This window comes from Corapipo altera, unplaced genomic scaffold, assembly GCF_003945725.1.
Source record: "Corapipo altera isolate COAL_440 unplaced genomic scaffold, ASM394572v1 2b, whole genome shotgun sequence".
NCBI lineage: Eukaryota > Metazoa > Chordata > Aves > Passeriformes > Pipridae > Corapipo > Corapipo altera.
The window spans coordinates 9,918,513-9,930,643 of NW_020884874.1; the positions used below are offsets into that span (position 1 = coordinate 9,918,513).

At 42.9% G+C, this 12,131-nt stretch overlaps 1 protein-coding gene across 4 annotated transcripts in view; it reads right to left on the minus strand.

Moving 5' to 3' along the window:
• The window catches only part of FYN (FYN proto-oncogene, Src family tyrosine kinase), a 143,884-nt gene that overhangs the window by 40,755 nt on the left and 90,998 nt on the right, over nt 1-12,131 (minus strand). For all 4 annotated transcript variants that reach the window (XM_027632995.1, XM_027632984.1, XM_027632990.1 and 1 more), the window contains 2 exons: nt 775-1,032; nt 114-210 (listed from right to left, as the gene is read on the minus strand). In XM_027632995.1, coding sequence (XP_027488796.1) covers nt 114-210; nt 775-1,021 — 344 coding nt within the window. In that variant the 5' untranslated portion in view covers nt 1,022-1,032. The remainder of the gene's footprint in view (nt 1-113; nt 211-774; nt 1,033-12,131) is intronic.

The window sequence follows — 12,131 nt, forward strand, 5'->3', positions numbered from 1 at the left end:
TAAAATCCCTCCATATCTTGAATATCCAACATCAAATTTTAAAAATAACATAAGCAAACATAATTGTAAACATTATAGGTTTGAAAGTATTAATTTCCCAGCCTAAAACTTACGAGCTGTTAAGTATCTGGAATTTTTCTCCTTTGTGAAAACTCAAGTCATCTTCTGTTCTTGCTTCATAGTCATAAAGTGCCACAAAAAGAGTTACACCTAAAAGAAAAAGATAGGTGCATTATACTCTATCACAAAAAGCAGGAGAGAAAGGAACCTGGAGAGATGAGGTGGCTAAGCAACATGTAAGCTACTCAGGTTGTAGAAGAGCAAAATAAACTAAACCCTCCTACTTTTTGAACAATCATTCTAATTCCTCTTGTCTTACGCAGCCAGCAGGCACTCCACCTCCTTCACTCTGTACAGTCACAGAACCCCAAATGGGCAAAGGAGGTTTGAGGAGAGAGTGTAGACATAGCCATGCCAAGTATTTCCTGTTAACAATTTGAGGTGGCTCAGCCCACACTTTCCATTCCCTGCTAGAGCGATGAGGCAGTTAGCCAAACTGGGTAAGTACACATAATTTCTCACCTCCCAAGTGAACTAGCAGCTGCAAATTAGCAAAGGTAAGGATAAAGACTCAACTCCACCCCTACTTCAATTCTTTACATTGTTTCATGAAATAACTCTCCCCAAAAGCAGCATACTGAGACAGTCATGTCTCTGCTGTAGGCACATGATTGACACTCACTAAGAGAACTAAAATAAGACTTTCAAACTCACCTGTTCCTCCTCTTGTACGCAAGGTCCCTGTATGAGAGGAAGAATTGACTCCACCAAACACAGTCAGTCCTTGGCCTCCTGTGGCATGGAAGTTGTTGTAGTTTGGGATTGAAGTCACACCAAAGCTAGGATAGTGCTGCGGAGTGGGATCTGTCCCATAGCGGTAGCCTGAGCTCTGAGTTAAACTGCCATCCCTCTCGTCAGTCAGTTTTGTTGCTTCTTTATCCTTACATTGCACACAGCCCATTATCTAAAATCCTAGGAGAGGAAGGAAAGGACAGGTGTTTATATGTTGATGGTCACCAGATCTCCCCCAAACACACATATGATGAGGCTCAAATTAAGTTCACTGCTCAAAAGTTAAGCACTTCGAAAAAACCCTGCAGTGGTTTGAATATAAACAGCAACACGTCGGAAAAAAGCTCACACAAAATCTCCCTCTTGGTAGTTTCCCATTGACGCCTGGGCAAGAGGGTCCTGCCTGCTCTTAGGGTAAGTGGCAGATCTCTGCTAAGCCCTGCCAGGCAATAGATTGCACAGTGGGCAAAAGAGGATGAAATCCCTCTTGCTTACTCTTCATCAGGAGGGTATGACTGACAGGCAAAGGACTCTGCCAAAAAAGTGCAGCTTGAGGTGTTCAAGTCTGCCCCCCACCACACAGAATGAGGCACTTGGCTCATGGTTCATATTTGACCTTGCCAACTACCCAGGAGCAGACTTCACCTAAAGACAATACAATCTTCTTCCATTGCTGGAGCTCTGCATGGCAAGCAGAAAAGCAGTCACAGTGCACCAATAGTTATTACAGCACAGGAAAGTACTAGGGAGCTATTAGAGGACAGAACTAAAACAAAAGGAAGCGCCCTTTTATGCAGTAACAAACTGAAGACTAGAACCTGCTGATAGCAGAAGGTGGGGCTGCCAAAGGTACACACATTAAGAAACTAGAGAAAGTTCCGGAAGAATTAACATGTCAAATGAAGAGCATCTCAAAGTCTGGATCCCGGAAAGGATGAAAACAAGAGTGTTTGAAAAGGTTGCTCTAAGTTTTTTTAATTCTTATAACCTCTTGTTCCACACACTCATGGGGCATTACCAGAGCCTGGGTTAATCTCTCTTAATTTTAGGCCCTGTCTCTCTCTACATAGAAGGAGACAGAGGGTGATTCGCCACATCTTAGAAGCAGTCCTGAAAGGAGGTTAGTCCTGTTACCTGGTCTTGCCTTTCATCTGCTAGCTCTAACATTTTATAAGCCATGTGCTGGGATTACTGAACTCTTTCCTATTGACTCAAGTTGATCCTAGGCACAAAACCTGAGTTTCTGAAGCTGGGTGTGATTAATCTAGGGAATCAGACATTTGTCTGGATGCATCCTCGATCTGAACCAGTATAGTGACTCTTTAGATGTAACCTGGTGCAAAACCAACATACTCTAAACACTGAGGCTGGACGAGCAGTAACAAAAGAGAAATCTTTAAGAAACTAGACTTATTAAACATACTTTCTCCAGAATATATAAATAGACAGGGAGAAAATGCAGAGAACAGAAAAAAAAGTGTAGTGAAGTACATTTTTTTTGCCCCATATTTCTCTTTCAGATTTCAGCCTGTATCTGTCACTTAGGGTAAATAAAAAGCCTATGTTTTTTTAAATTTCCTAATTTTTCTGTAGCTGCCAGGCTGGCTATTTTCGATGCCTTACCCCAACATTAACACAGGAAGTTGGTTTTGACAAATTCATGGGATTCAGAAAAAACACGTTTCATGAGTGCTAATGCTTGAAAAATTATGCAGCAGCTCCCTACTTGTTTGTGACAATTCACAGTCTGGATACCTGTTTCCTACCTCTAACCTTGCCTAATTAAAAAGCAGAATGCTTCTGTTGAAGTGTATTCTCTAAAATTTGCAGACACTTCCAGTTATTCTACAAGCCTTTCAGAAAAACAAGCACCATTTTGGTTGGTCACTGTGAAGCCCCTCCACAAGAAGGGACGGAAGAAGGATCCAGGGAACTACAGGCCTGTCAGCGTGACCTTGGTGCCCAGCTGGTTATGGAACAGATCATCTTGAGTGTGGTCACACGGCACATACAGGACAACCAAGGGATCAGGCCCAGCCAGCTTGGGTTTAGGAGAGGTAGGTCTTGCCTGACCAATCCGATCTTCTTTTATGATCAGGTGACCCGCCTAGTGGAGGAGGGAAAAGCTGTGGATGTTGTCTACCTGGACTTCAGCAAAACCTTTGATACTGTCTCCCATGGCATTCTCCTGGAAAAGCTGGCATCCCAAAGTCTGGACAGCTGCACTCTTCAATGGATAAAAAACTGGTTGGATGGCCGGGTCCAGAGAGTGATGGTGAATGGTGTTGCAAACAGTTGATGTCTGGTCACTAGTAACATCCCCTAGGGATCAGTATTGGATCCAGTCCTGTTCAATGTCTTCACAGACGATCTGGATGAGGGGATCGAGTGTACCCTCAGTAAATATGCAGACAAAACCAAGTTGGGTGGGAGTGTTGATCCATTGGAGGGTAGGAAGGCTCTGCAGAGGGATGGGGACAGGCTGGACTGATGGGCTGAGATCAACGGTATTAGGTTCAACAAGACCAATTGCCAGCTCCTACACTCCAGCCACAACATCCCCACGCAGCGCTACAGGCTGAGAGAAGTGTGTCTGGAAAGCTTTCCAGTGGAAAAGGACCTGGGGTTGCTGGTCAACAGGCAGCTGTAGATGAGCCAGCAGTGAGCCCAGGTGGCCAAGAAGGCCAATGGCTTCCTGGCTTGTATCAGGCTAGCAGGCCCAGGGCAGTGATTGTCCCCCTGTACTCAGCCCTGGTGAGGCCACACCTCAAGTGTCTGTTTCTGTGTCTGTTTCTGGGCCCCTCACAATGAGAAAGGCATTGAAGTGCTGGAGCAAGTCCAGAGAAGAGCAACAAAGCTGGTGAGGGGTCTGGACCTTAAGTCCTATCAGGAGAGGCTGAGGGAGCTGGAGTTTTTTAGCCTGGAGAAAAGGAGGCTCAGGGGTGACCTTATCACCCTCTACAACTACCTGAAAGGAGGTTGTAGCCAGATGGGGGTTGGTCTTTTCTCCCAGGCGACTGGTGACAGGATGAGAGGACATAGTCTTAAGCTGTGGCAGGGGAGGTTCAGGCTGGACATCAGGTGTTCAAGAAATGACTGGACATGGTACTTAGTGCCATGGTGTAGTTGACAAGGTGGTGATCAGTCAACGGTTGGATGTGATGATCTCAGAGGTCTTTTCCAACCTAAATGATTCTGTGATTCTGAAATTTTATTGCATCTCCCTTACCTGTATTGCCTGCAGTTAGCATAAGCCTACCCTCTCTTCCTCTAACCTAAAAGTGCCCTTTTTGCATTTCTTTTTTACCTTGATGACACCATATCCACTTAGCAGGGTTCCCTCACCAAAATGTTTAAGTTTTTTCAGGAGAACAGGAAAATGGACTCTTGAGCCTGCACTTGCAGCAAGAGGTGGCACGTGTGGGTATCCCTCAAGAAACTAAAGCAACAGGACAAGGCAAAGGGTTTTGCAGCCTGGAGGCTGCAAAACACACTGCTGCTGCTACTGCTGTGGCAGCTGTGTGGACCTCCAGCCTCTGATCGCCTTGGAAGCTGGGTTGGAACTGGAGGTGCAGAGTACTGTGCATGCCCAGCACCAGTAGTGACTCCAGGTGAGCCCACAGGGACCACAACAGGTGCAGAGGTGGCCCAGCTGGCTTCATATCTATCAGCTGTGAAAAATTGCTTGTGGAGATAACGTCTACTGCTTTTACAATTTCAACAGCAGGATGGTCTGGCTCTGGAAACCCTTTGTTTGGAGATGTCATAAAGAGGTGAAGTTTTCCTGGTTACTCTCAGAACCAAGGAGTCTCACGGGCAGTGCCAGGAAGTGAAGTAGGACCATATGGAAGACAAGAACCCGGTGTGGTGGTGGCCCATCTCACTGCTATAGCACGGGCAGTGTCCAGGAGGCTTTGGGTAGGAAGGGTTAGTCTGGGACCCTCTGTGAAAGCATGGCTGTGGTGTGCAGAGAGCAAAACATGGGCAAAGAGCAAATGCTGCGTGGGAGATACCACGAGAGAAATCCCAGCTCAAAAGGAAAGGCAGAAAGAGATGCTGACTATTCGAACAGGGAAGAAGGAGCCATTAAATCAGACTGGTTAAAAGCTGCAAGTGCTGCAACATGCTTCACCTTAAAGCAGTGAAGAATCTCACAGACTCTTTGATGGCTTGCAGGCTTATGTCCCTGTGAAATTCTATCACCTCCTCCCTTTCCCCTCCCAGCTCTGTTTCTTCTCTTATTTTTCCCCATGTGCTTCCTTGGAAAAAAGTACAAAAGTAAGAAAAAAAGAGATAGGAAACATGAAATCTGGGAGAGCAGTGGGAGGGAAAGGAGTTTTCTTGTTGCTCATTCACTAAGATTCAGTTGAGCAGGAAAAGAAATCCCCACTGAAATCTGGGTATATTTCACATACAAATTTACAACTCCTGACAAGACAGCCCTACACACCGCATTTACACATTGATGAGGAAAAAGTTAAAATGACAAATCAGCTGCAAAACTAAAACTACTCAAAGTATTAATTCTGAAAAAAAGTGAATAAACAAGGAAATTGTATACATATGTACTGTAGTTCCAAAAAAATTGTTTGGTTTTTTTTACTAGGAATGATATGTATAGTAAACCAGTGAATTATCAGTTTCTTGATTTTTGTTCGATTTTTGCTTGCTTTAGCTTTTTGCTGGCAACGGCAGCACACAGGGAAGGAGATGCAAAGAGAATGACTGACAAAATGGGCTTTTTCTTTCACTTGTCCCCTCCCACTGTCACAGTGTCTAGACAATCCAAGTATAAAGACTGCTTGACTGTAGCCTCTTGCAAAATGTGACAGAGGGTGTTACATGCACACATCTTTTCAAGCCAAGTCTCTGAAAGTCGTCTGTTCCTGGCTCAAAGAAACAGTATCATGGGGAGATGTTGTGAGAGAATACATGTATGCACGTACATGCCTAAAGTGATTTCAGCTTACTCAGGGGTTTCATAGACAATAAATATAACCTCCATTCAGTATTGGCCTTTGTGTTAATGAATGGATTCCAAAAACTAATCTCCTTCAGTATCAGAGCAGGCTTTTAATATCCAAAAGTCTCATCTCCCTGCATGTCAGCATTTGGAACTGTGGAAGGCTGAAGTTATTCAGCCAGCTCTGAGATCACCAAACAAAATCTGGAGTTGTTTTACACTAAAATCTCCAGAGATGAGCACACAATGTTGTTCATCCAACATGCTGTGCATCTTACAGTAAAGGAACAAGTTTTTATTACATTTTCATTAAGAAAGGCAGCATTTCTCAGATGTGTGAGTTATGGGTCATGCAGAACTATCATAATTTGACACTGGGATTGTAAAAAGGTATGCAACTGGTCTAATTAAAATGAACTTTTCTAATGTAAGCAAGCTGAATTTGTTTATTCTAAAGTTGTGTTTTTATGGGCAATATAAAACATGTGTTTTCATGAAAACATAAAAAAACCTCACTTACATGTTTTTTGAGACTTCCTTAGTGACAAATGAAAATAAACATTATGTTATTTGTCTCCTTTCTTGCCCTTGCTATATTTCTTGGACTCCAACATTTACATTGCAAGCAATCCAACATGAGTTTAACCAGAATAGTAGTTTCCTCCTACATGGTCAAAATATTAGTTGACAAAGATATAAAGTTCATTATATCATTATTAATTATTTATATAATCATAGCACTTTAATTACTTTTGGGTAAGGCTAAGGAGATGTATTAACATTCTTATTATTGTAAATCAACCTCCTTTGGTTTTTCTGTTGGTTCTTGATACAAAATGGAAGCCAAAACTGAAACATTCAGCAAAGCCAGGCATCCACTCCATTTACAGAAACAAAAGCAGTCTGCTGCTAGTTAATCAAATCCTAGGAAAAGTCAAGGAATACCAGGAAAATTCTTTTTTTTTATACTTCTATTTTAAAAGCTACAACATGTAATATTTGAAAAGCAAAAAGTACTGATTAACCTCTACTTAGTGTAGCTTCTGCATCTGTAAGCATATGGATGGGAGAAAGGCTGGTGTAAATTCACTCCTTCAGAGCATCAGGACACCAAGCTGTGTAGTGCAGTCGACACACTGGAGGGAAGGGATGCCGTCCAGAGAGACCTTGATAGGCTTGGGAGCTGGGACTGTGTGACCCTCATGAAGTTCAATAAGGCCAAGTGCAAGATCCTACACCTGAGTCAGGGCAAGCCCAGATACACACCTACAGATTGGGCAGAAATGTGACTGAGAAGAGCCCTGTGAAGAAAGACTTAGGGGTGATGGCTAATGCAAAACTCAACATGAGCTGGCAATGTGCGCTCGCAGCCCAGAAAGCCATGAGAATCCTGGACTGCATCAGAAGCGTGGCCAGCAGGTTGAGGGAGGTGACTCTCCCCTTCTACTCTGCCCTCGTGAGACCTCACCTGAAGTACTGTGTACAGTACATAAGAAGGACATGGAACTGTTGGAGAAAGTCCAGAGGAGGGCCATGAAGTTAATAAGAGGACTGGAGCACCTCCCCTACGAAGACAGGCTGAGAAAGTTGAGGCTGTTCAGCCTGGAGAAGAGAAGGTTGTGTGGAGACCTCATGGCAACCTTCTAGTATCTGAAGGAGTTCTACAGGAAAGCCAGAGGGGGACTCTTTGTCAGGAACTGTAGTGATAGGACAAGGAGTAATGAGTACAAATCGAAAGGGGAAATTTAGGTTAGATGCTAAGAAGAAATTTTTCACTGTGAGGGTGGTTATACATTAGAACAGGTTGCCCAGTGAGGTTATGGTGCCCCAACCCCGGCAGTGTTCAAACCCAGGCTGGATAAGGTGTTGAACAACCTGGTCTGTTGGGAGGTGTCCCTGCCCATGGCAGGGGGGATTGGGACTAGATAATCTTTAAGGTCCATTCCAGTCCCTTAACATGCCATGATTCTATGATTCTATGATTTTACAACTCACAGTTGAATTATGGTGCCTTTTCAGAACCTGTTTTTTTTAGAGTTGTAAAAGAAGATAGGCCCTAAAATGTTTGAGGGGTACAGGGAGATGCAGGGAAAAATCTGTCTATTCTGCACCTTTTCATCCATGCCATGTTCTCGAACTCCTTGCACAGGAAAGGGGACCAGCATGGGAGAGGGGTCCAAACTGCTGAGGAGATGTGGAGTAGGTTCAGACCCAGTAGGGTGCATTCTCCTTCCTCTTGGATTTCTGCAGAATGAAATTTGATGGGATATTTTTAAGACAGTTTCTTTCAGTGAAAGACATGAAAGAGAAAGGCTGGATGACTGGTAACCATCAACTGTCTTTTTCTGACCAAATCCTACAAATCTTGTCTGGAAAGCATCAGCAGGGAGGCTGAGTTAAGAAATAGTTATGTTAAAAGAGAATCAGAAGCACAAAATCCTTGGCTTTTATTCAGTCTTTGTGGTGAACATGCTTATTAATCACACCAAGGGATGCATCCAGCATGGCTGTGAAAAATAGATTCTCTAAGGGACATCTTTTTGGTGTTTTATGTTTTGCTGAAAGCACCATAGAACTATCAGACTGTGACATCAAATAAGCCAAATTTTATGAGCTACAGTAGGATTTTATATTCAAAATGCAACATTCCGAGTTACCAAGAAGATGCAAGAAGGACAGAAAAGGCTTTCCAAGAGAAAGAACTATAAGAATTTTTAAAGAGATTTTAGTTTTCTGTGGAATTCCTCCTGCAGGCTGGATAGGGATAATAATCAACACAGAAATTTACTCTGAAGTTGAAATGTCTTACTTTCCATGCCACTATTAGTAGCTCCCTAGAGAGAAAGTGATGGAATATGTATTTTGAAACACAAGCCTGAGACACATTAAACCCCATAATTTTCCGAGAAGGTTCACTCACCCACTTTGAATATTACAAGTCGCTAGGAAGGCATTCCAAGTTGGGCAACAAATAGGCACTTAAAACTAGTCCTATGTAGGTCAGTAATTCTCATGCTGTCTGCTTGCTGACCTCTCTCTGACTCACATCTATGCTGATGGGAGCATTTTGGATTTTCAGAATTAATACTGTGTCAGTTTCGAGCCAACTCAAATGAAACAGATGGAATAAAATTGCAAAACTTATTGAATTATTTTTTTTTTAATCTATTAACTCTGTTACCTTTCAGAGGACTGTCTTCATTCCAGCTTAAACAGTGATTCCACAATTTTTAGGAATCATAAAGCACGTCAGGAAGATACAACAAATACTTCAAAATAATTCAAACTTTTGGGTGTTATTAGTTATTTCTCAGGCTTGTGGGTTGCAGGCTAGTATATATACATACCATTTTTATACTAATGTCTGATCTAGAAAGAATATAATTTTATTGTGATGTGATAATGTGGTTCAGCCTTGAATGAAGCTGGAGATTTGTGTAGAATTCTTGCAAATCTACATGTGCACCACACCCGTCAGACAGCATTAAAAAATGTAAATCAGATGCAGTACTACCACTGGATGCCCTCTGACTGTTAAAGATATGCAGAAAATCTCACATACACTATGTGATATTTCTGAACAAAAAGCCAGAAACACCAGGGCAAAACTTCAAGTCAAGTATGTTTCAAAACAGCACTGAAAAATTCCTAGGCTGCATTAATGTGATTTTTTAAGGGAGTCATTTAATGCTTCACTCCCAGATTCTGCTTTAGCAGCCTGACCATAAAAATCCCAGCTGTTTAATTGTTCATCTGCAGCAGTCAAAAGTTAGGTTACTGCCCAGTGTCAATGGAGTATCTGTGGCTGGAGGAGTAGGAAGAGCAGTCTTAGATGAGTTCCTGCTGCCATAGTGCTCTGGTTCAAAGAAAATGTCTTTTACAGTGCTGGAGTGCTCCTACTATTGTTTCTTGTCAGTATACAGTTGCTTTGGAAATCTTCTACAATGGTGGCAGAAGCAGTTCAGGAAAAGGAGCGGATCCTGCTACCACGAGAAGAGCAGATCCTGCAAGGAGCTTCGAAGTGCCATATTCTGCCCTGCTGTTTCTCCCTGTTACCAAGTGACTGGGGATGCAGCCCTGGAAATGACAGCTTCCTGACACCACAGACAAGATTTAAGTTGTAACACATGTCTGTGAAGTATAGCCCTGTGCCTGCCTTCCCTCTTTTTCCTCTTTGGGACCTGAACTAAGAGTCAGTTATGAAAGATGGAAGGTTTGGGCTTCATCTTGCTGTTTAATTTCAGCCAGCCTCGGGGGTCAGGACTGGCAAAGACAAGGCACGTGTTGAAGGATTTCAGTGAGCTACAACCAGACCCTCGGCTTCTGCCAGAGGCTGTGAGCACAGCTGCCCATGGGGCAGGGCGGGTGGCCACTCAATGCCAGAAAGAAAGAGCGATGAATGTCTTGACAAACAGATCCATCACCCTGCCGGTGAGAGGATATGATCCCACTCTGACAAGAGATTTATTACAACCCAGGTGATCTATTTATTAACAACATAGCTATACGAGTTGTATTTTACAAACTAGAGAAGAAAAAGGAAGTCAGCACTCCAGCTGGGCAGGAGGGACAATAACCATGTCTGTACGTGGTTGTTTGAGGGACAGTTGTGGTGGTGGGACTGGCTGGTGAAGAGGTCACCTGGCAAGACCACAGAAAGCTGCATTAGCACAATGTGGCCATTTGAGCAGCCGTAATCGAAAGCTCTCCAATCCAAAAAGAGAAGACAAACCCTCCAAACTGCCCTCAAAGGGACATGTCGCCACCCTTTTGGTTTTCTGTGGCTTCTTTGCCATCTGAATCTGTGAATGTCATGGCTTCATCTTTTTCAAAACACAGTGAATTCTCTTCCACTCTCTGTGATACATCCCTTTCAGCAAAACCAAACCAGAACAAAACACAAGAAGCAATTAAAGCAGAGGCTCACCCTGCAGTCTCTTAAAGTTGCAGTAACTGAGTTATGCCTTGTACTGTCTCAGGGCTTTTATTACTTTATGAAAAAGATGCCCTAGAAAAACACAGAAGAGGAAGAGCAGTTCTGAGAAAAGGTCCTTCTGTATCTTTTTCTTTTCCCACCAACATCCAAACTTCATTTGTAATCTAAAAGAAAGAAGCTTATGTATAGCTAACTTTAGAAGGAAGGCCTGCAGGTTTTATGCTCATAAGCCAAAGTGCAAGTCAGACTCAAAGCTGCATAAAGGATTTTTTTTTATGCTTAAAATGAGTTAAAGGAAGCTTTGAAATTAACAGCAAAAGGTAGCAGCTACACACAGTAAACACACTGCTTACTCTATAGCTAAACCCCCCAGAGGATGGGTCTATCCTTAGTTTGGAGTAACGCATGAGAGCACCATGTAAATTCAATAGCGTGATTTCAAGCTACATTCCTCCTTCATCAGGCTGCTTATGGCAGCTCTATTCACAAGCAGAGAGAAGTGGGTGAATGGTCTGCATAAGCATTTTGAGCTAATGCACCTAAATTGTAAAGTGCCTTTTAAGTGTATAAATTAGAAAACCTATATCAAGGGAAAACTGCTGCAAATGCCAGAATAATTTTGTCTTGGAAAGAGAAGAAGTGAAAGAGTGTCTCCACTGATTTCCTCTTTTATTTTCTCCCATTAAGAGAACAGAAAGATGATTGCAGTTTGATTCACACTGTTCTGATATTTTTTCTTTCAGTTCTTATTTTTAGAATCTGCCCAGGATTAATGGGTGTTCCTCTGACCCGCAGTATAGGAGCAGCACAGAGAAGAGTGCAAAATGTGAATCAGGATGGGTAGGGAAGGAAGAGGGGAAAAGGGAAGGAAGTAGTATAGAAGTTCTGTGTGTTGGCCACTGTAGACTAGGAAAGAGGCATAGAAAAAGATTATCTCCCAAAAAACCCTCACTGCTCCCTCCCCACCCCCCTCTAACCTCTTCTCAGCCTTGTCTGATTTGTTTTGTGATGACGACCTTGGAGGATGTGATGGCAAGAAAAAGGGAGCAAGCTGAGTCTCACATCAGCAGATGACTTTCTTCGAGACCCTTTCAGGACCCATTCCCATCCCAAGGTGCTCTCATGTCACCAAGATTGCTACTGTTAATATTTTAAAAGTATTATTTAAATCCCTTCTTTGTCCAGTTACAACAGGTTAAAAATATCCTCCTTCAAAAACACAAGCAAAAATTTGCCTGTGGTTATCTCACAAAGAAACCCCTAGTCTTTTCACCATCATTGTAGCTGGCTCCATATACAACAGCAAAGACATTTACAGGTGGAGACCCCAAACAGGGTGGCAGCCACATTGTGGCAAAGGCCAGTAAGGGACCAGAGTGC